The 25,476-nt window shown below is 38.8% G+C and overlaps 2 protein-coding genes across 2 annotated transcripts in view; one reads left to right on the forward strand and one right to left on the reverse strand.

The window, feature by feature from the left end:
* LOC126946196 (60S ribosomal protein L37-like) overlaps positions 1-25,476 on the forward strand; it is a 321,281-nt gene that overhangs the window by 198,628 nt on the left and 97,177 nt on the right. The gene's annotated exons all lie outside the window — the stretch shown is intronic.
* Positions 1-25,476, reverse strand: part of TEX11 (testis expressed 11) — a 323,712-nt gene that overhangs the window by 164,161 nt on the left and 134,075 nt on the right. Inside the window, exons 10-11 of the mRNA XM_050776219.1 lie at positions 10,420-10,474; positions 6,856-6,951 (exon numbers count right to left, since the gene is read on the reverse strand). Coding sequence (XP_050632176.1) covers positions 6,856-6,951; positions 10,420-10,474 — 151 coding nt within the window. The remainder of the gene's footprint in view (positions 1-6,855; positions 6,952-10,419; positions 10,475-25,476) is intronic.

The raw sequence follows: 25,476 nt of genomic DNA on the forward strand, positions 1-25,476 counted from the left end.
TAAGTTCTTCTGTGCCTTCTTTCATTCAAATCATGTTTTTTCAGATTCATCCATGTTGATACGTGAAACTTATTTGTTTTCATTACTATATAGCGTGGTTCTCAAAGGGTGGTCCCTGAATCAGCACCATCTGGGAACTTGTTAGAAATGCAAGCCCCATCCAAAACCTACTAAATGAGAAACGCTGGGAGTATTGCCTAGCAAATTGTGTGTGCGTGTGTGTAGGAAAATGTGTAAAATAACTATTACTGATTTGTGTTATGGAAAGTTTCCAATTCAACATGAATTCTATTATCTGTTTAGTAAGGTAATAAATGAGCAAACTGTGTTTAACAGACATTCTAGGTAATACTTACACAAGCTAAAGTTTAAGAACAACTATTGTATAGTATTCTGTTATATGAATAAATCACAATTTATTTGCACATTCTACTTTGGACATTTAAGCTGTTCCCAAAGCAATTGCTATTATGAACAATCCTGGAATCAGCATTCTGTATACTTTTCCTTGCACACAAATGCTAGCGCTTCTCTAAAGTATACACCTAGGAGTGAAGTTGCTGGGTGGCCCAGTATGATCAAATTCTATTTTATCAAGTAACGTCAATCTGTTTTTCAAAGTGGTTGTACAATTCTCGAAAAACTAGGAATGAAGGGAGCTTCCTCAACCTGACAAAAGGCATCTATACTAAACCCACAGCTAACACCATACTTCATGGCAAAATACTGAAAGCTCTCTTTCTAAGATTAGGAAAAGACACTGCTCTTGCCAATTCTATTTAACATAGTAATGAATGTTCTTGCTAGAAAAATTAGAAAAGAAAAAGAGACAAAAGGCATGCAGATTGTAAAGCAAGAAGTAAAACTATCTTTATTTACAAAAAATAGGACTTTTTTTTTTTTTTGAGACGGAGTTTCCCTCTTGTTGCCCAGGCTGGAGTGCAATGGCACAATCTTGGCTCACTGTAACCTCTCCCTTCTGGATTCAAGTGATTCTCCTGCCTCAGTCTCCCGAGTAGCTGGGATTATAGGCATGTGCCACCATGCCCGGTTAATTTTGTATTTTTAATAGAGATGGGGTTTCACCATATTGGCAGGGTTGGTCTCAAACTCCTGACCCCAAGTGATCCACCCGCCTCGGCCTCCCGAAGTACTGGGATTACAAGTGTGAACCACCGCATCTGACCGGAAAATATGATCTTGTATACATAAAATCCTAAGGAATCCATTAAAAAAACTATTAAAGCTAAAAGAACAAGTACAGGAAGATTGTAGGAGATAACATCAGTATTTTTTCAATTAATGGCATTTCAATATACTAGCAATGAACAATCCAAAAGTCAAGAAAATAATTCCATTTATAAAAGCATAAAGAAGCAATAAATTTAACAAAAGAAGAACAAAACTAACTTACTGAAAACTACAACACAATGAATAAGTGTTCCTGGATTTGAAAACTTAATTTTGTTAAGATAGCAATAATCCCCAAATTGATCTGCAGATTAAATAAAATCCCTATTAAATTCCCAGCTGTCTTCTTTGCAGAAATCAACAAGCTGATTCCAAAATATGAAAATGTTAAGAGATTCAGAATAGCCAAAACAATTCTGAAATACAAACAAGTCGGAGGGCCATACTAGTGGATGTAAAGCGGTTTCTCATTGTGCTTTTAATTTGCATTCCCTGATAACTAATGATGTTGAGTATCTTTTTGTGTACTTATTGGCCACTGGTACAAATTATTTGGGGAAATGTCTGTTGAGCTCCTTTGCCTCCTTTGCCCATTTTCAATTGGGTTGTTTGTGTTCTTACTGAATAGTAAGAGTTCTTTTTTATATTATGGGTAATAGACACTTAACAGATATATGATTTGCAAATATGTTCTCCCATTCTGTTGGGAGGATCCTATGGATTGTGTCTTCATTTTCTTGATGGTTTCCTTTGAAGCAAAAAAATTTAAATTTAATGAGACTTAATTTTACCGAATTGTTCTTTTTTGCTTGTGTTTTTGGTGTAGTGTCTAAGCACCTATGCCTTTTATATTTATTTCATTGCACTAATACATTTTCAAAGGTAATTTTGTGAAACAACATAGGCATCCCAAATTTTAATTTCTCCTTTAAAAATTTACTATCAGAGTCAGTTCCAGCAGAGATGAAGCAGGATAACTATAGCCTATACCTTCTACTAATTACAACTAAGAACTCTGAACAAGATATAAAAAGCAACAACATGAGGACTCTTAAAAGTAAACAAAAACAGAAAGATTGTAGTGAGGCAACAAAACTCGGAGAAGTGAACCATATGGAGGTGGTAAGTTTCCTGAGTTTTTTTCTTTTATCTAATGGTATAGGAAGTTTGTCTTGTAGCTAAGTTCTGAGTGAGGCAAAATAATAACAATAACAATAAAAATAATAATAATAATAAATAAAAATAAATGTTTGTGTGGGTAAGTTTTTGGTCTGGAGAATTTTTTAATGGGCTCTGCCTTCATGTAGATATGGAGTTCAAATTTACATTACTCATGTGGTCCAAAAACCTCCAACCTGATAAAGTAAAATAAAAGTAACGAAAAAAGTGGTAACTCTTCTACAGCTGGCTGATGTCAATAAAAAGTTTCTCTGTAGGGCCATGCTCTCAATCCAGGTTGAATAGGATTCTAAAAGCTTAACACTCACTGAACATAAATTAACATATCCAAAATTACAAAACAAAGAAGCAAATATTTCATACTAAGCAAGAGTCAGAAGTTCACATGAACAGCGGGATCAAATCGTTTCCAAATAAGTTGCCTGTTTCCCATGATAAAGCTCAACAAGATTTATAGTATTACAAAAATATCCAGCAGCCAAAGATGTAAAATAGTTGGCACCCAGTGAAAGACAGAGACAGGCAAAAACAATCAATAATGGGGAGATAATAGACAGAAACTAATCTAGAAGTGACATAGATATTAGAATTAGCAAAGAAAGATGTTAAAAGAGTAAGTATAACTATATTTCATATGCTTGAAAATTTAACTAGAGACTTGGAAGATATAAAAATAAACCAAATCAAACGTATAGAGATAAAAACTACAAAGTCTGAAATGAAAAGTATATGGGATGAGATTAACAGATGATTAGACATCGCAGAAGAAAGATTAATGAACTTAAAAGTCATAGCAATACAAAACAGTCCAAAATGAAACAAAAACAACAAATTATGTTTTAAATGAAAAGAGTGAGGCCGGGCGCGGTGGCTCAAGCCTGTAATCCCAGCACTTTGGGAGGCCGAGACGGGCGGATCACTAGGTCAGGAGATCGAGACCATCCTGGCTAACACGGTGAAACCCCGTCTCTACTAAAAAATACAAAAAACTAGCCGGGCGAGGTGGTGGGCGCCTGTAGTCCCAGCTACTCGGGAGGTTGAGGCAGGAGAATGGCGTAAACCCGGGAGGTGGAACTTGCAGTGAGCTGAGATCCAGCCACTGCAGTCCAGCCCGGGCGACAGAGCCAGACTCCGTCTCAAAAAAAAAAAAAAAAAAAAGAAAAGAGTGTAAGTAAACTGTGGCACAACTTCAGGCAGCCTAATATATAGTTAATTAGAGTACTTGGGGGAAAGCAGAAACAAAAATTAAAGAAATACTAAAACTTTTCAAACATAATGAAAATTATGCTCCTAGACATCCAAAAGCATGAGAAACATAAATAAAATTACTTAAAAACATAACATCAAGTTGCTCAAAACCAATGATAAAAAATCCAAAACTGATCCAGAAAAGAAGAAACGCTATATAAAGAAGAACAAACATAAGAATGGCACCATATTTCTCAACAGAAACAACAGAATGAGAATACAGTGGAGTGAAATATTTAAAATACTCAAAAAAAGCTGTCTGGTTCAAATTCTGCACCTGGAAAAAATATCATTCAAAAAACAAAGGTGAACCTAACACTCATAATGATATCTACTGTTAAAAAATAGAAGATAACAAATGCTGATAAGGATGTGAAGAAATTGCAACCCTTGTGCACTGTAGATGGGAATTTAAAATGATACTGTTGCTACGAAAAATAGTATGGCTGATATGCAGAAAAAAGAAACTGGACCCCTTCCTTACACTTTATATAAACATTAACTCAAAATGGACTAAAGACTTAAGTGTAAAACCAAAACCATAAAAACCCTAAAAGAAAACCTAGGCAATACCATTCAGGACATAGGCATGGGCAAAGACTTCATGACTAAAACACCAAAAGCAATTCCAACAAAAGCCAAAATTGACAAATGGGATCTAATTAAACAAAAGAGCTTCTGCACAGCAAAAGAAACTATCATCAGAGTGAACAGGCAACCTACAGAATGGGAGAAAATTTTTACAATCTACCCATCTGACAAAAGTCTAATATCCAGAATCTACAAGGAACTTAAACAAATTTATAAGAAAAAAACAAACAACCCCATCAAAAAGTGGGTGGAGAATATAAACAGACACTTCTCAAAAGAAGACATTTATGCAGCCAACAAACATATGAAAAAAAGCTCATCATCACTCGTCATTAGAGAAATGCAAATCAAAACCACAATGAGATACCATCTCACGCCAGTTAGAACAACGATTATTAAAAAGTCAGGAAACAACAGATGCTGGTGAGGTTGTGGAGAAACAGGAACGCTTTTACACTTTTGGTGGGAGTGTAAATTAGTTCAACCATTGTGAAAGACAGTGTGGCAATTCCTAAAGGATCTAGAACCAGAAATACCATTTGACCCAGCAATCTCATTACTAGGTATATACCCAAAGGATTATAAATCATTCTGCTATAAAGACACAGGTACACGTATATTTATTGCAGCACTATTCACAATAGAAAAGACTTGCAACCAACCCAAATGCCAATCAATGATAGAATGGACAAAGAAAATGTGGCACATATACACCATGGAATACTATGCCGCCTTTAAAAAGAATGAGTTCATTTCCTTTGCAGCGACATGGATGAAGCTGGAAACCATCATTCTCAGCAAACTAACACAGGTACAGAAAACCAAACGCTGCATGTTCTCACTCATAAGTGGGAGCTGAACAATGAGAACACATGGACACAGGGAGGGGAACATCACACACCAGGGCCTGTCAGGGGGTGGGGGGCAAGGGGAGGGAGAGCGTTAGGACAAATACCTAATGCAGGCAAGGGCTTAAAACCTAGGTGATGGGTTGATAGGTGCAGCAAACCACCATGGCACATGTATACCTATGTAACAAACCTGCACATTCTGCACATGTGTCCTAGAACTTAAAGCAAAATTTAAAAAAAGAAATTGTTTCTATTAATATTTTTAAGTTAATTTTTAAAATTTTAATGTTGAACAAGTTTTTCAGTGTTAAATAACCCCATCCACATGACACAAATTTCAAGAAAATATAGTTCAAGTAAATGCTCTGTTTGAGAAATTTAACATTCTGGTTGATCGAGCTATTCATTTTCATGCTTCCACTCTGCTGAAAAAACCTCTCTAAAGTGTATCAGTATATTTAATTGCCTTATTAAGTAAAACACATTGATCCTAATTGAATCTCTCTTTTTTTATTTTATTTATTTATTTTGTGAGACGGAGTCTTGCTCTGTCGCCAGACTGGAATGCAGTAGTGGCATGATTTCAGCTCACTGAAACCTCTGCCTCCTGCATTCAAGTGATTCTCCTGCCTCAGCCTCCCGAGTAGCTAGGCTTACAGGTGGACGCCACCATGCCCAGCTAATTTTTGTATTTTTAGTAAAGAGTTTCACCATGTTGACCAGAATGGTTTCGATCTCTTGACCTTGTGATCTGCCTGCCTCAGCCTCCCAAAGTGCTGGGATTACAGGCGTCAGCCACCGCACCCAGCCTGAATCTATTTTTGAAGGGTCACCAGCCTTTCAGTGTTCCTTGTCCAGGAGTGTAGATATATATACATTTTGTTTTGCTTGTTTTAGAGATGGGGTCTTGCTATTATGTTGCCCAGGCTGAAGTGCAGTGACTATTCATAGGTGCAGTCGTAGTGCACTGCAGCCTTGAACTCCCAGCCTCAAGCAAGTCTCCCACATCGGCCTCCTGAGCAACTGGAAATACAGGGATGTGCCACCACGCCCGCTTTGTATTCATGTTTTTATGTATGTGTGAACATGAGCTGAAAGTGAACCACTGGAATTGTTTTTAAAATTAAATCCCATTATTCTGCCTATTTTATCATTTACTTCTTCATCCTAAAAACTCACAGTAGAGAGATCCCTTTCTGTTTCACAGAAAATTTTCTCAAAAATCTCTGGTGTTCAAAGAAGTATATTTGTTTTAGACGGTTCATGCTGCTATAACAAAATACCGTAAACTAGATAGTTTACAAACAACAGATATTGATTTCTCACAGTTCTGAAGGCTGGGAACTCCAACATCAAGGTGCTCGCAGATTCGGTGTCTGGTGAGGGCCTGCTTACTCAAAGATAGTGCCTTCTTATGTCCTCACATGATAAAAGGGGTGAACAAGCTCCTGTGGACCTCTTTTATAAGGGCAGTAATATCATTCAAGAGGGGTTTGCCCAATGACTTTATCATCTCCCAAAGTCCCCACCTCTTTTATTTTTACGTCCATTTTACACCAAAAAGTCCCCACCTCTTATTATCATCACTTTGGGGGTTAAGATTTTAACATAGGAATTTGCAGGGACACAAACATTCAGATTATAGCAATATTTTCTTTTTTCCTTTCCGTGCTACAGAAGAGATTATAACAATCTGTGAGAGTAAATGCTGAAGCAAATGTCTAAACTGGATTTCAAAATGTGATCAAGACTTCAAAAAATACATTGTTAGTATTCAAAAATAAAAACCTCATACCTTGTTTGCTAGGTTTACAGCATTGAGAGCCTTGTCATAATATTTGGTGTTATCCCAATCCAAATAATTGGTGGCTAGTAGCCGTAGAACTTTAGCCTGTAAAAAACAAAAATAGAAAAAAAAGCACATATCTGATGGTTAAACTTCAATACAACAGCTGACTAGCACTCCCACAGTGACAGGCATCTTCTCAAACATAAGTCATCTTTATGAAATAGCATTTCCTTAAGCGACCACAGTCTTGGAATATGTCTCATCATTATGCTACCCGTATAAAATATTGTCTAAGAATGTTACAGTAATGGCTATATTCCTGGCTTATTTAAATTTAATATAATTATGTTAATATAATTATTTTCTTAACAGTGTTTAACATAAGTATTTTATCATCCCTACTTTTAAAATAAGGAAACTGAGGCAGAGCAATGTTTTATTTTATCAGCTTACCACCACATTATTATCGTGGAATAACTCTAAGAACTTATAAGCTCCCTCAAATGATTTTTATGGAGTAAATATGGCATTTCTGAGAAATACTATAGCTATTTCATAATCGTAAAAGTGTCAAATCATCCAAAAGATGTAACAAAATGAACGAATCTCACAATGTATGTTTAGAAAAAGTCAGACATAAAACAGGACAACTGTATGATTCCATCTATACAAAGCTGAATAACAGTCAAAAATAATCTATAGTAGTAGAAGTCAGAATAGTGTTTTTTTGTTCTTGGAAGGACAGGTGGGTATTAACTAGAATGGGGCCAAGGGAACTTTTGGGGGTGTTGGAAGTTCCCGTATCTTGATCTGTATGGTGTAATATACAAGACTATATATTAAAACTCATCAAGCTGCACACTTGAGACTTGTGAAGTTTACTGTATATAAATTACACCTCAAATAAATGACCGCTGGCATGAAATTAAAAATTACTGCATAGTATTACCTCACCAAACTTACAATATGAATATTCCATTTGAATTAAGCTTGTATCTTATCTTCCATCCTTATTTCCTTCTTAGACATCTCCCATCTAGATCCCTTGCCTGGAGTCATTTTCTTCCTCCCTTTTAACTGTGTGGACCCCAACAAGGCCTGTCTCCTACCAAAAGGCTCCTTCAACAACTCTAGCTAATCTTGACAATCTCCTTTTCTACACGCCCTTCTGCATACTTCAGGTCAGTATCACAAAGTTTATCATTATCTTCCCAAATTCTTCATTCACTTGCAGTAGTGTTTTTTAAATTCTGTTTTTCTTCATTGAAGTATAAAAGACATACAGCAAAGTATAAAAATCTCAAGAGCTCTATGCTCTTATGAATTCTATGCTATATGAATTTTCCCAAAGTAAACACACGTATGTTAACAACAAAAAAATCAAGAAACAGAACATTAACAGCAACAAGCTCACCTCATGCTTCTTTTCAAGACCCTGTTTCAAATAGGGGTAACCAATTCTCTGATGTCCAACACCATATATTCATTTTGACTGTTCTTGGCATTTACATTTATGGAATCATACAGTATGTACTACTTTGTATCTTGCTTCATTTATTCAATATTATAGGTGAGAACATCCAAATTGTTGCAATTATTGTAATTAATTGAGTCTCACTGCTATATAATAAGTGACAATGCCACTATATATAAAAATATATTTATATAAATGTTATATATTTGTATCTACATAAATGTCACTATATATAAATATATTCATATAGATATATATTTATATCTATATAAATGTCACTATATAAAAATATATTTATATCTACATAAATTATATAAATAATTTATTTTTAATTGTGGTAAAATACACATAACATAAAATTGACCATCTTAAACTTTTTTTCAAATTTTAGGCCAGGTGCAGTGGCTCATGCCTGTAATCCTAGAACCTTGGGAGGCCAAGGTGGGAGGATCACTTGAGGCCAGGTGTTTGAGACCAGCCCAGGCAACAAAGTGAGACCCCCGTCTCTATAAAAAATTAAAAATTGGCCAGATGTGGTGGGGTGCACCTATAGTCCCAGCTACTCAGTAGGCTCAGGAGGGAGGATTGCTTGAGCCCAGGAGTTTGAAGGTTACAGTGAGCTGATCACACCACTGCCCTCCAGCCTAAGTGACAAGACCCTGTCTCAAAAAAAAATTTTTTTGGAGATGGAGCCTTACTACGTTGCCCAGACCGAATGCAGTGGCTATTCACAGGCATGATCACAGCTCACTGCAGCCTCAAACTCCTGGTTTCATGCAATCCTCCTGGCTTAGCCTCCTGAGTAGCTGGGACTACAGGTGCATACCACCACACCTGGCTCCATGACCATCTTAAACATTTTTAAGCGTACAGTTCAGTAGTATTAAGTATATTCACACTCTTGTGCAATCATTACAAGCATCCATCTCGAGAACTCTCTTATCTTGCAAAACTGAAACTCTATACCCATTAAACCGTAGTTCCCAATTCTCCCCTCTCCCTACCCCCTAAAACCACCATTTTACTTTCTGTCTCTATGAATTTGACTACTCTACGTGCCTCATGTAAGTGGAACCATACATTATCTGTCTTTTTGTGACTGGCTTGTTTCACTCAGTAGAGTCTCCTCACAGTTAACCCATGTTGTAGCATGTATCAGATTTCTTTCTTTTTTAAGCCAGGATAATATTTCATTGTATTCACTTGTACTAGTTTTATCCTTTAATCATAAGTTCCTTAAGGGCAGAAGCTACATTTTATGCTTCTCTTTTATTCCCCATATATTATAGTGGTAATTACATTAAAAAGGTATTCAGTTACATTTTGATTAATATGCTGTAATATAAGAATCAAATGGATATTCAAAAAATTCCGTTTTGCTATAGAATATAGTAATTTTACATCATATTTATTTACACAATCACATTTTGTTGATTACATATTAATTTCCATATCCAAGCACGTTCTGTCTGGGTAGTTGGGGAAAAATCTGCAACTTCAAAATATGCAATAAGAAAAGTTAAAACTAGGTCAGGCACGGTAGCTCACTCCTGTAACCCCAGCACTTTGAGAGGCCAAGGTAGGCAAATCACCTGAAGTCAGGAGTTCCAGACCAGCCTGGTCAACATGGCAGAACCCCGTCTCTGCTAAAAACATAAAAATTAGCCAGGTGTGGTGGCGCATGCCTGTAGTCCCAGCTACTTGGGAGGCTGAGGCACCAGAATCGCTTGAACCTAGGAGGCAGAGGTTGCAGCCATCCCACCACTGCACTCCAGCCTGGGCAACAGAGCGAGACTGCCTCAAAACACACACACACACACACACACACACACACACACACACACAGAAAAGAAAAGTTAAAATTTACATATCCAAACATTGTTCAAAGCACTCTACATATATTAATTCATGGGTACATGCCTATGAGTTAGATTATATTATTAGATAAATATACAAAAACAAATACACTGAGATGTTCAATGGTGTGCCCAATAGCTAATCTACTCATAAATGGGAAGTATGCTATTATAATTTTATAACAATAACATAAAGTAGGTTAGTCAACCTACTTCTACAATATTTAACATGATCCTTACCAGCATTTCTGGCCTAGTAGATTTCTTATCCATCTTCCCAATATCATAGCTTTGGCTATCATTAAAAAGGAAAAAATATATATATAAAAACATATATCCATTTCAAATTATATATAATTTTCAAGATTATATATTACTAAGAAGACATGGTATAAGCATACTTTATTCCAACTTATCTGTTTTGCACTACAACAGATTATTATCCATATGATATAATGATATAAAGCAATACTTTCTAACTGGAGAAAACAATTTCCTTAGGAGATACTCAATAAATCAACACTACAATTATATTGATGCTTTTTTCCATTTGGCTATATATAGCATTAAATATATATAATATATGCTGCACTAAATAGGTATAATTTAATATACTGCCTTAAATATATAAAACTTAATATGCTACATTAAATATATATATTTTACTGCATTAAATTATCATAATACATACTGCATTAAAATACAAGTGTATACAAGCTCTTAGTTGGCCATGTAAAGTTGAAGGAATATAAATATATATTTATTTATTAATGATTTACTTAGTTATTTTCGAGATGGAGTCTCATTCTGTCACCCAGGCTGGAGTGCAGTGGTGTGATCTCGACTCATTGCAACCTCCATCTCCCAAGTTCAAGTGATTCTCCTGCCTCAGCCTCCCGAGTAGCTGGGATTGCAGGACCTCATCACCATGCCTGGCTTTTTTTTTTTTTTTTTTGTATTTTTAGTAGAGATGGGGTTTCACCATGTTGGCCAGGCTGGTCTTGAACTCCTGAGCTCAAGTGATCCACCAGCCTCAGCCTCCCAAAGTGGTGGATTACAGGCACGAACCATCACGCCTGGCCCCGAATAAATATAAATATATATTTAAAATAAAACAAATACAGTCGTTTGCACAGAAATAAACGCTTTAGTAATATTCATTAAGTCTCACACCACCCTTCTAAAGCACTATTAGTTCAATTTTGCAGCTGAATAAACCAATATAGAAATAAAATTATATCTGATATTTCCTAGATTGGTACTGAAAATGAGGGTGAGGGGTTGGGGAGTAGAGAAATTTGATTTTCAGTTCTCTGCTTTAATTACCAAACCATATTATCTATGGGACATTCCAATAACTACAAATAATGTATTAATTAATACTAGTTTCAAGGTTTCAAAACCTAATACCTACAAAGCAAACCAAAGATTATTCACCATAAAATTAGTATTCCAAGGGAGTATGTCAATAAAATCTTGGTGAACTGAACTAACTTGAAGACAATACTTTGAAATATTCCTTAAAAAAAACCGAAAAAGCAAAACTCTAGGCCAATCGCAGTGGCTCACACCTGTAATTCCAGCACTTTGGGATGCTGAGGTGGTTGGATCACTTGAGGTCAGGAGTTTGAGACCAGCTTGGCCAACATGGCAAAACCCTGTCTCTATTAATAATACAAAAATTAGCCAGCATGGTGGCACGTGCCTGTAATCTCAGCTACTTAGGAGACTGAGGCATGATTATCACTTGAACCTGGGAGTGGAGGTTGTAGTGAGCCATATCGTGCCACTGCACTCCAGCCTAGGCGACAGAGTGAAACTGTGTCTCAAAATAAATAAACAAATAAATAAAAACAAACATAAACTATAAATGACCCAGAACTACCAAACTGAGTTTTCAGATTGCTAACAAAGATATAATGCTGGCTTAGTCATTGTAAGCCCTATTTCATAGAGGTCTCCTTTAGTACATTAATCTTATACTTCCAGTTTTTTAAATAACCAGTGAGGGGTGGAACTTCTGCAATGGTGATATAAGGAGCTCTTTAGACACTCTCCCCAGTGAAACAACCACTCATCTGGAAAATTCATTAAAACAACCACTTAGTCTCTGAAAATTGAAATTGTCCTAAGGGCACATAGAAAATGGGAAAACATTTATTCATGAAAATAAACTAAATCTCAGTATAACCAGTGAGAGTCTATGGCATTTGAACTATAAACTGCTCCCGTCTATACTGGCTCCATGTGATGGAAGCTGCTCCAGATGGGTGCAGCCAAGAAGATAGGAATTCCCTCTCCCGACAGCTCCTAAAATCCTAGGCTACGGTTTCACCTGTGGAGGAGCAGGCTGCCAGAATATCTTGCCATTCTCAGGCCTGTGTCATGGAAGTGTTCTGGGCAAGTATGATGGAGAGGACTGGCACTCAGCTCTCACTCTTAGGGTAAGGATTCTACCCCAAATATGACAGGTCAAGAATATTGAGATCCTGATCATCTTTACCCCAGTTGGCTCATCAGGCAGAGGTTATGTGTCAAAAGGGCACACTAAGATCAAGACCTACCGCCAGAATTTACTAATTTACTAATACAGTAGGGGTGCCATTTCAAGAGAAGCACGCCATGAGCCCAGTTCTAGTCGTGTGGCACAGAGGTTCTGACCAGAAGGAAAGAACAGAAGCAAAGAGGAAGAACTCTGCATCTCTTCCTGAGGGGACTGATGTATTTAAAACAGAGCATGGAGAAGATCATGTCTAAGGATACTGCTGAAAACAATGGAGATCTTGGTAGTGAGCAATTAAGAGGGAGCTGGTAGCTCCATGATAATAGTAGCAATAAGGGAAACAGTAGACCAACCAGAAGGTTACCAGAGAACCAGGGAAACAGCCAAGAAGAAAATCTCCGGGGTCACACTTACTTCTAGGGATCCAGAAGACAGTGCACATGTGCCATTCTTCACCCACTCACGCACAATCAGAGAAAGTGTTGGGGCAGACTAAAAAGCATTACCCAAGGCATACGCAGATCTATCAGCAAAGAACCTTGAGCCTGTTTGGCTCAAGGGGCTTAAGCAGAACGTCTGACCAAACACCAACTGAAAATTAAGCTAAGATCCAGGGAAGCCAGCTTAAAAATCAAATCGACCTCATACTGATGGATCTGGAAGACTGTGCACATGCCCAAGACTATGCTTTCTTGGGTATGAGCAGAGAAAGAATCTACAAGCTATTAGTCCCTGACTGAGTTAGTCTCTCCCCGAACTATAAAAGCAGTCTCTAAACAAACACACATCCCACAGGAAAGGATGAAAAAATCTAACTGGCTAAGTGAGCTTAAGCACAACCTTTGGCCAGTAAGTGAACTATGTGGATGCAGAGGTGACTCTATAGGAAGCCATGAAAAGATAAAAACAGGTGGAAAAATTCTGAGCAGGAATATTAGAGGCCACACAGTGTGGGGAAAATAAATTCCACCAAATTAGTCCAGCCAAGTGACTGAATAAATAAATGACTAAACAAACAATAAAAAAAAGCCCCAGAAAGAGAAGAAACAGCATCTAGACTTGCTACAATATATTTTCCAAAGTGTCTAGTGTTCAACAAAACATTGTAAGACATACAATTAAAAAATGTGACTTACACAGAAGAAAAAGAGCAAAAGAAACTTCCTTTGAGGAGGCCCAAATGTTGCACTGAATAGAAAGACTTCAAAGCAACTTTTATAATTATGTCCAAAGAATTTTTAAATATCGTGTTTAAAAATTAAAGGAAGGTCTGATAACAACGACTCATTGTATGGCGAATATAAGTGTATCAGTTAAGAGACAGAAATTATTTTTTTGAAAAGAAACAAATGGAAATTCTGGAGTTGAAAAGTACAATAACTGAAATGAAAAATTCAGCAGATTTGAGCAGGCAAAAGAAAGAATAAACTAACTTGAAGAGCAATAGAAATGATACAAATCTGAGGAACAAACATGAAAAAAATGAAGAAAAATGAACAGGGGCTCAGAAAAATGTAAGACACCATTAAGCACACCAACATATACATAATGAGAGTACCAGAAGAAAAGAAAGAAAAGGACAAATAAATGTTCAAAGAAATGATGGTCTTAAAACTCCCCAAATTTGATGAAAAACAATAATCTACACATCCAAGAAGTTCAATGAAATTCAACAGGATAAGCGTTTAAAAAGCTACATCCAGACACATGATGAGTGAAAATTATTGAACATCAAAGATGAAGAGAAAATATTGAAAACAGTACGAGAAAAATTACTCATCACATGAACGGGAATAACAATAAGATTAACAGCTGATACCCCTCAGAGTTCATGGAGTACAGAAGGCAAAAAGGATGCATTCAAAAATCTGTGAAATTAGAATCCTCTATCTAGAAAAGCTATCTTTCAAAATTAAGAGTAAATAAATACATTGCCGGGTAAACAAAAAGTGAGAGAATTTCTTGTTAGCCAATCTGTCTTATAAGAAATACAAAAGAAATATTCTTCATGCTGAAAGCAAGTGACACTAAAGAAAAATTTGAATTCATATGAAAAATAAACAGTGATAGTAATTATGGAGGTAATTAAAAAAGAAAGTATGATTATATATATCTTCTACTTTCCTTAATTTATTTAAAAAGCAATTGCATAAAGAAATTCCTAAGGTGTATTAGTGGGGCATAACATTTGTAATATGTTCGATAACAATAACACAAAGGAGTAGATGGGGTGGGAAAGAAATTCAGGAAATTATACCAGATGGTAATTCAAATCTAAAAGAAGAAATGAAGTGAACCAAAAGTTATAAGAAGGTTGAAAATTTAAAAACACAATAAATATGTTGTGTTCTCTTTTATCTCTAATCTTCTTTAAAATACATAAGATTTTGCAAAGCAATAATTATAACCATGCATTATTGAGTTTTTAAACATATATAGACATAATAAGTATAATAATAATCACCAAAAAAGAAAAGAGAATAAAGCTAAGTAGTAGTAAAGATTTTATCACCTGAAGTCAGGAGTTCGAGACCAGCCTGGCCAACATGGAGAAACCCCTTCTGTACCAAAAATACAAAAATTAGCCAGGTGTGGTGGCGCAAGCCTGTAATCCCAGCTGTTTGGGAGGCTGAGGCAAGAGAATCGCTTGAACCCAGGTGGCAGAGGTTGCAGTGAGCTGAGATCGCACCACTGCACCCCAGCCTGGGTGACAGAGCAAGACTGTCTAAAAAAAAAAATAAGAAAAAATAAGAAAATGTAATCCAAAAAATGTTACACAATTTAAAATAGTATACTATAAAATATTCACCTAAGACCAGCAATTCCAGAGGTGGAACAAGATGATGGAATAGAAGGCTCCACCAGTCATCCCTCTTGCTGCAAGGACACCAATTTAACAACTATCTACACAAAGAAAGCACCTTCCTAAGAACGAGATATCAGGTGGGCATTCACAGTACCTGGTTTTAACTTGCTAAAAGAGGCACTAAAGAGGTAGAAAAACAGTCTTGAATCATAGAAGCCACCCTTCCCCCCATTCCCTGGCAGTGGTGGTGTGGTGCAAAGACCATTGCTGTGTGCTGGGGGAAGGAGAGCACAACAATTCTGAGGCATTGACCTCACTGCTGCTCCGTTATAGCATAAAGAAAAGCAGGACCAAGCTCAGCTGACGCCTGTCTGTGGAGGGAGTGTTTAAACCAGCCCCAACCAGAAAGGAATTGCTGATCTAGCGGTCAAACCTTGAGTTCCCACAAGCCCCGCCACCGTGGGCTAAAGTACTGTGGGACTCTAAATGAACTTCAAGGCAGCCTAGGCCACAAAGACTGCAACTCCTAGGAGAGTCCTAGTGCTGAACTAAGCCCAGAGACACTGGAATTGTTGGGGCAGGGAGGGGGGGAGTGGGGAGGGCATGCAAACTACTGAGACACCAGCCAGGGTGGCTAGAGAGTGCTGACATCACCTCTCTCCTAACCTCAGGCTGCACAGCTCAACATGACTCCAAAAGACACCACTTCCTTCCACTTGAGAGGAAATGGAAGAGTGGGGAGAATTTGTCTTGCATCTTGGATACCAGCTCAGCCACAGCAGGACAGGGCATGGGTCAGGGTTGTGAGGCCCCCTTTCAGGCCCTAGCTCCTGGACATTTCTGAACAAATCCTGGGCCAGTAGGGAACCCACTGCCTTGAAGGGAAGGATCCAGTTCTGGCATCATTCATCACCTGCTAACCAAAGAGCCCTTGGGCCCTGAATAACCAATAGCGATACCTAAGTACTACATCAAGGGCATTAGGTGAGCCTCAGACTGGCTAGCTTCAGGTGAGACTCAGCACATTACTAGCTGTGGTGGCTATGGGGCAAAACTCCTTCTGCTTCAGAAAAACAGGGGGAAAAGTAAAGGGGACTGTGTCTTGCATTTTGAATACCAGCTCAACCACAGCAGGACAGGGCAAGGGTCAGGGTTGTGAGGCCTCCTCTCCAGGTCCTAGCTCCCGGACATTTCTGCAGAAACCCTGGGTCAGAAGAGAACCCTCGGTCAGAAGAGAACCCTCTCTCTTGAAGGGAAGGACCTAGTTCTAGAATCATTCATCACCTGCTAACCAAAGAGCCCTTGGGCCCTGAAAAACCAGCAGTGATACTCAGGTACTACATCAAGGACTTTGGGCGAGACCCTGAGACTTGCTGACTTCAGGTGAGACTCAACACATTCCCAGCTGTGGTGGCTTCAGGGAGAAACCCTTCTGCTTCAGAAAAATAGAGGGAAAAGTAAAGGGAACTGTGTCTTGCATCTTAGGTACCAGCTCAGCCACAGGGGAGTGGAGCACCAAGCAAGCTCTTAGGGTCCCCAATTCCAGGATTGGCTCTTGAATGGCATTTCTGGACCTGCTGTGGGTCAGAAGGGAGCCAGGTGCCATGAAGGGTGAGTCCCAGACCAGGCAGCATTCACCAAAAGCTGACTGAAGAGCCCTTGGACCTTAAGGAAACAGTAGTCAGCAGTAGTCAGGCAGTACTCCTTGTGGCCTGGGATGGCAGTTGCCACAAGATGAGGTTCCTCTGCCTTTGGAAAGTGGGAGGGAAGAGTGGGAGGGATTGTATCTTGTGGTTTAACTGACAGCTTAGTCACAGTAAAATATAATAGAGCACCAGGTAAACATCTAAGGTTTCTGACTCTAGTCCCTGGCTCTCAAATGGCACTTCTGTACTCTCCTGTGGTGTGGGGGAACACACTGCCTTGAAGGGAAGAACACAGGCCTAGCTGGCTTTGCCACCTACTGACTATAGAGCCCCAGGGTCTTGAGCAAACATAGGTGGTAGGTAGAGAGTGGTTACAGCACACCTTGGGTGAAACCCAGTGCTGTGCTGGCTTCAGCATGACCCAGCACAGTCAAAGTGGTAGTGCTTATGTCACTAAACCCCAAGTTTCAGGTAGCTCGAGGGAGAGAGAGAGAGAGAGAGAGAGACAGAGAGAGACTCTGTTTGTTTAGGAGAAAGTAAGGGAAGAAAACAAGAGCCTCTGCTTGGTAATCCAGAGAATTCTCCCAGATCTTGCCCAAGACCATCAAGGGAGTACCTCTACATGTATACAAGAACCACAGCATTAGTGGGCTTGGGATGCCCCCTAAAACAGATACAGCTCAGATCACAACACCCAAGTCCTTTTGAATATGGGGAAAGCCTTCCCAAGAAGGGTGGATACAAACAAGCCAAGACTGTGAAGTCTAAAACAAATACCTAACACTAAAATGCCCAGACACTGAAGAACATCTACAAGTATCAAGACAATCTGGGAATACATGGCCACATCAAGTAAAATGAGGCACCAGAAACCAATCTTGGAGAAACAGAGATATGTGACCTTTGAGACAGGGAACTGAAAGTAGCTGTTTTGAGGAAACTTGAAGAAATTCAAGATAACACAGAGAAGGGATTCAGATTCCTATCAGATAAACTTAACAAAAATTTGTTAAGTTTTAACAGACAAATTTATTTGAAATTAAAAGAATAAAGCAAAAATTCTGGAGTTGTAAACTGCAACTGGCATACTGAAAAAGACTACATCAGAATCTTTAAATAGCAGAATTGATCAAGTAGAAGAAAGAATTAGTGAGCTTGAAGACAGGCTATTTGAAAACACACGGTCAGAGGAGACAAAGGAAAAAAGAATAAAAAACAATGAAGCAGACCTACAAGATCTAGAAAATAGCCTCAAAAGGGCAAATCTAAGCATCATTGGCCTTAAAGAGGAAGCAGAGAAAGAGATAAGGTTAGAAAGTATTCAAAGTGGGGAGGCTTCCAAGATGGCCGAATGAAAACAGCTCCGGTCCGCAACTCCCAGCAAGATCGATGCACAAGATGGGTGATTTCTGCATTTCCAACTGAGGGTCCTGGTTTATCTCATTGGGACTGGTTGGACAGTGGGTGCAGCCCATGGAGGGCAAACCAAAGCAGGGCAGCGCATCGCCTCACCCGGGAAGCACAAGGGGTCTGGGGACTTTCCTTTCCTAGCCAAGGGAAGCCATGACAGTCTGTACCTGGAGGAATGGTATACTCCTGCCCAAATACTGTGCTTTTCCCACAATCTTCACAACCGGCAGACCAGGAAGTTCCCTCCCATGCCTGGTTTGGCAGGTCCCATGCCCAAGGAGCCTTGCTCACTGCTAGCACGGCATCTAAGATCAACCTGTGACTCTGCAACTTGGTGGGGGGAGGGATGTCCGCCATTGCTGAGGTTTGAGTAAGCAATTTTGTGCTCACTGTGTAAACAAAGAGGCCAGGAAGCTCAAACTGGGCGGAGCCCACCTCAACTCAGCAAGGCCTACTGCCTTGCTGTAGATTGCACCTCTGTGGGCAGGGCATAGCAGAACAAAAGGCAGCAGATAGCTTTGGCAGACCTAAACGTCCCTGTCTAACAGCTCTGAAGAGAGCAGTGGCTCTCCCACCATGGCGTTTGAACTCAGAGAACAGACAGACCACCTCCTCAAGTGGGTCCCAGACCCCTGTGGAGCCTGACTGGGAGACACCTCCCAGTAGAAGCCAACAGACACCTCACACAGATGGGTGCCCCTCTGGGACAAAGCTTCCAGAGGAAGGATCAAGCAGCAATATTTGCTATTCTGCAGCCTCCATGGGTGATCCCAGGCAAACAGGGTCTGGAGTGGACCTCCAGCAAACTCCAACAGACCTGCAGCTGAGGGGCTCCACTGTTAGAAGGAAAACTAACAAACAGGAAGGAATAGCATCAACATCAACAAAAAGGACATCTACACCAAAACCCCATCTGTAGGTCACCAACATCAAAGACCAAAGGTAGATAAAACCACAAAGATGGGGAGAAACCAGAGCAGAAAAGCTGAAAATTCCAAAAACCAGAGTGCCTCTTCTCCCCCAAAGGATTGCAGCTCCTCACCAGCAAAGGAATGAAACCGGATGGAGAATGAGTTTGACGAGTTGACAGATGTAGGCTTCAGAAGGTTGGTAATAAAAAATTTCTCCAACTTAAAGGAGCATGTTCTAACCCATCACAAGGAAGCTAAAAATCTTGAAAAAAGGTTAGACAAATGGCTAACTAGAATAAACAGTGTAGAAAAGACCTTAAATGACCTGATGGAGCTGAAAACCACAGCACCAAAACTTCGTTACACATGCACAAGCTTCAAGAGCTGATTCAATCAAGTGGAAGGAAGGATATCAGTGATTGAAGATCAAATTAATGAAATAAAGTGAGAAAACAAAGTTAGAGAAAAAAGAGTGAAAAGAAACAGACAAAGCCTCCAAGAAATATGGGACTATGTGAAAAGACCAAATCTACGTTTGATTGGTGTACCTGAAAGTGATGGGGAGAATGGATCTAAGTTAGAAAACACTCTTCAGGATATTATCCAGGAGAATTTCCCCCACCTAGCAAGGCAGGCCAACATTCAAATTCAAGAAATACAGAGAATACCACAAAGATGCTCCTCGAGAGGAGCAACCCCAAGACACATAATTGTCAGATTAACCAAAGTTGAAATGAAGGAAAATATGTTAAGCGCAGCCAGAAGGAAAGGTCGGGTTACCCACAAAGGGAAGCCTATCAGATGAACAATGGATCTCTCGGGACAAGCCCTACAAGCCAGAAGAGAGTGGGGCCCAATATTCAACATTCTTAAAGAAAAGAATTTTCAACCCGGAATTTCATATCCAGCCAAACTAAGCTTCATAAGTGAAGGAGAAATAAAATCCTTTACAGACAAGCAAATGCTGAGACATTTTGTCACCACCAGGCCTGCCTTACAAGAGCTCCTGAAGGAAGTACTAAACATGGAAAGGAACGACTGGTACCAGCCACTGCAAAAACATGACAAATTGTAAAGACCATCGATGCTATGAAGGAACTACATCAATTAACGGGCAAAATAACCAGCTAACATCATAATGACAGGATCAAATTCACACATAACAATATTAACCTTAAATGTAAATGGGTTAAATACCCCAATTAAAAGACACAGACTGGCAAATTGGATAAAGAGTCAAGACCCATCAATGTGCTGTATTCAGGAGACCTATCTCACGTGAAAAGACACACATAGGCTCAAAATAAAGAGATGGAGGAAGACCTACCAAGCAAATGGAAAGAAAAAAAAAGCCCAGGTTGTAATCCTAGTCTCTGATAAAACACACTTTAAACCAACAAAGATCAAAAGAGACAAAGAAGGCCATTACATAATGGTAACAGGATCAATTTAAGAAGAAGAGCTAACTATCCTAAATATATATGCAACCAATACAGGAGCACCCAGATTCACAGAGCAAGTTCTTGCAGACCTACAAAGAGACTTAGACTCACACACAATAATAATGGGAGACTGTAACACACCACTGTCAATATTAGATCAATGAGACAGAAGGTTAACAAAGATATCCAGGACTTGAACTCAGCTCTGGACCAAACAGGCCTAATGGACATCTACAGAACTCTCCACCCCAAATCAACAGAATATACATTCTTCTCAGCACCACATTGCACTTATTCTAAAATTGACCACATAATTGGAAGTAAAACACTCCTCAGCAAATGCAAAAGAAAAGAAATCACAACAGTCTCTCAGAACACAGTGCAATCAAATTAGAACTCAGGATTAAGAAACTCACTAAAAACACACAACTACATGGAAACTGAACAACCTGCTCTTGAATGACTACTGGATAAATAACAAAATGAAGGCAGAAATAAAGATGTTCTTTGAAACCAATGAGAACAAAGACACAATGTACCAGAATCAACGGGACACATTTAAAGCAGTGTGTAGAGGGAAATTTATAGCACTAAATGTCCACAAGAGAAACCAGGAAAGATCTATAATTGACACCTTAACATCATAATTAAAAGAACTAGAGAAGCAAAAGCAAACAAATTCAAAAGCTAGCAGAAGGTAAGAAATAACTAAGATCAGAGCAGAACTGAAGGAGATAGAGACACAAAAAATCCTTCAAAAAAATCAATGAACCCAGGAGCTGGTTTTCTGAAAATCAACAAAATAGACCACTAGCAAGACTAACAAAGAAGAAAAGAGAGAAGAATCAAATAGATGCAATAAACAATGATAAAGGGGACATCACCACTAATCCCACAGAATACAAACTACCATCAGAGAATACTATAAACACTTCTATGCAAATAAACTAGAAAATCTAGAAGAAATGGATAAATTCCTGGACACATACACCCTCCCAAGACTAAACCAGGAAGAAGTTGAATCTCTGAATAGACGAATAACAGGCTCTGAAATTGAGGCAATAATTAATAGCCTACCAACCAAAAAAAGTCCAGGACCAGACGGATTCACAGCTGAATTCTACCACAGCTACAAAGAGGAGCTGGTACCATTCTTTCTGAAACAATTCCAATCAATAGAAAAAGAGGGAATCCTCCCTAACCAATTTTATGAGGCCAACATCATCCTGATACAAAAGCCTGGCAGAGACACAACAAAAAAAGAGAATTTTAGACCAATATCCCTGATGAACATCGATGCGAAAATCCATGATAAAATACTGGCAAACCGAATCCAGTAGCACATCAAAAAGCTTATCTACCATGATCAAGTCAGCTTCACACCTGGGATGCAAGGCTGGTTCACCATACGCAAATCAATAAACGTAATCCATCACATAAGCAGAACCGACAACAAAAACCACATGATTATCTCAATAGATGCAGCAAAGGCCTTTGACAAAATTCAACAGCACTTCATGCTAAAAACTCTCAATTAACTAAGTGTTGATGGGACGTATTTCAAAATAATAAGAGCTATTTACGACAGACCCACAGCCAATATCATATTGAATGAGCAAAAACTGGAAGCATTCCCTTTGAAAACCGGCACAAGACAAGGATGCCCTCTCTCACCACTCCTATTCAACATCATGTTGGAAGTTCTGGCCAGGGCAATCAGGCAGGAGAAAGAAATAAAGCGTATTCCATTAGGAAAAGAGGAAGTCAAATTGTCTCTGTTTGCAGATGACATGATTGTATATTTAGAAAACCCCATCGTCTCAGCCCAAAACATCCTTAAACTGATAAATAACTTCAGCAAAGTCTCAGGATATAAAATCAATGTGCAAAAATCACAAGCATTCCTATACACCAAGTACAAACAAACAGACAGCCAAATCATTCACTATTACTACAAAGAGAATAAAATACCTACGAATCCAGCTTACAAGGGTTGTGAAGGACCTCTTCAAGGAGAACTACAAGCCACTGCTCAATGAAATAAAAGAGGACACAAACAAATGGAAGAACATTCCATACTCACAGATAGGAAGAATCAATATCGTGAAAATGGCCATACTGCCAAGGTAACCTATAGATTCAATGCCATCCCCATCAAGCTACCAATTATTTTCTTCACTGAACTGGAAAAAACTACTTTAAAGTTCATATGGAACCAAAAAAGAGCCTGCATAGCCAAGACAATCCTATGCAAAAAGAACAAAGCTTGAGGCATCACACTACCTGACTTCAAACTATACTACAAGGCTACAGTAACCAAAATAGCATGGTACTGGCACCAAAACAGATACATAGACCAGTGGAACAGAACAGAGGCCTCAGAAATAACACCACACATCTACAATCATCTGATCTTTGACAAACCTGACAAAAACAAGCAATGGGGAAAGGATTCCCTATTTAATAAATGGTGCTGGGAAAACTGGCTAGCCATATGCAGAAAATTGAAACTGGATCCCTTCTTTACACCTTACACAAATATTAACGCAAGATGGATTAAAGACTTAAACATAAGACCTAAAACCATAAAAACCCTAGAAGAAAACCTAGGTAATACCATTCAGGACATAGGCATGGGCAAAGACTTCATGACTAAAACACCAAAAGCAATGGCAACAAAAGCCAAAATCGACAAATGGGATCTAATTGAACTAAAGAGCTTCTGCACAGCAAAAGAAACTATCATCAAGTGAACAGGCAACCTACAGAATAGGAGAAAATTTTTGCAATCTACCCATCTGACAAAGGGCTAATATCCAGAATCTACAAAGAACTCAAACAAATTTACAAAAAAACAACAACAACCCCGTCAAAAAGTGGGCAAAGGATATGAACAGACACTTCTCAAAAGAAGACATTAATGCAGCCAACAGACACATGAAAAAATGCTCATCATCACTGGCCATCAGAGAAATGCAAATCAAAACCACAATGAGATACCATCTCACACCAGTTAGAATGGTGATCATTAAAAGGTCAGGAAACAACAGATGCTAGAGAGGATGTGGAGAAATAGGAACGCTTTTACACTGTTGGTAGGACTGTAAACTAGTCCAACCATTGTGGAAGGCAGCATGGCGATTCCTCAAGGATCTAGAACTAGAAATACCATTTGACCCAGCGATCCCATTACTGGGTATATACCCAAAGGATTATAAATCATGCTGCTATAAAGACACATGCACACATCTATTTATTGTGGCACTATTCACAATAGCAAAGACTTGGAACCAACCCAAATGTCCATCAATGATAGACTGGATTAAGAAAATGTGCACATATACACCATGCAACACTATGCAGCCATAAAAAGGATGAGTTCATGTCCTTTGTAGGGACATGGATGAAGCTGGACCATCATTCTCAGCAAACTATCACAAGGACAGAAAACCAAACACCGCATGTTCTCGCTCATAAGTGGGCGTTGATCAATGAGAACACATGGACATAAGGCAGGGAACATCATACAATAGCATTAAGAGAAATGCCTAATGTAAACGACAAGTTGATGGGTGCAGCAAACCAACATGGCACATGTATACCTATGTAACAAACCTGCACGTTGTGCACATGTACCCTAGAACTTAAAGTATAATAAAAAAAGAAAGTCTATTCAAAGGGATAATAATAGAGAACTTCCCAAACCTAGAAAGAGATATCAATATCCAAATACAAAACGGTTATAGAACACCAGATTTAACCCAAAGAACGCTACCTCAAGATATTTAATAGCCAAACTCTTAAAGCCTGAGGATAAAGAAAGGATCCTAAAAGCAGTAAGAGAAAAGAAAAAAATAACATACAATGGAGCTCCAGTACATCAAGCAGACTTTTCAATGGCAACCTGACAGGACAGGAGACAGTAGCATGACATATTTAAACTGTTGAAGGAAAAGAACTTTTATCCTAAAATAGTATATCCAGCAAAAATATCCTTTAAACATGAAGGAGAAATGAAAACTTTCCTAATCATTTGAAGGTACAAAACTCACTGGCAATAGTAAGTACACAGAAAAACACAGAATATTATGACACTGTAACTGTGGTGTGCAAACTACTTTTATATTAAGTGGAAAGACTAAATAACGAACTAATCAAAAATAATAACTACAACAACTTTTCAAGACATAGACAGTACAATAAGATATAAACAGGAAAAAAAGTTTAAAAGCAGGGAGTCGAAGCTCCTAAAGCAGGGACCAGGCCGCACAGCAGGAGGTGAGTGGCGGGCGAGTGAGCATTACTGCCTGAGCTCCACCTTCTGGCAGATCAGCAGCAGCATTAGATTATCATAGGAGCACGAACCCTATTGTGAACTGTGAATGCAAGGGATCTAGGCTGCACACTCCTTATGAGGATCTACTACCTAATGATCTGAGATGAAAGAGTTTCATCCAGAAACCCTTCCCCCTCGCCAATCCCCCACCCCTGCTCCATGGAAAAATTGTCTTCCATGAAACCGGTCCCTGGTGCCAAAAAGGTTGACGACCGCTGCCTTAAAGAACTAAAATGAGGGTCA

This window comes from Macaca thibetana, chromosome X (genome assembly GCF_024542745.1).
Source record: "Macaca thibetana thibetana isolate TM-01 chromosome X, ASM2454274v1, whole genome shotgun sequence".
NCBI lineage: Eukaryota > Metazoa > Chordata > Mammalia > Primates > Cercopithecidae > Macaca > Macaca thibetana.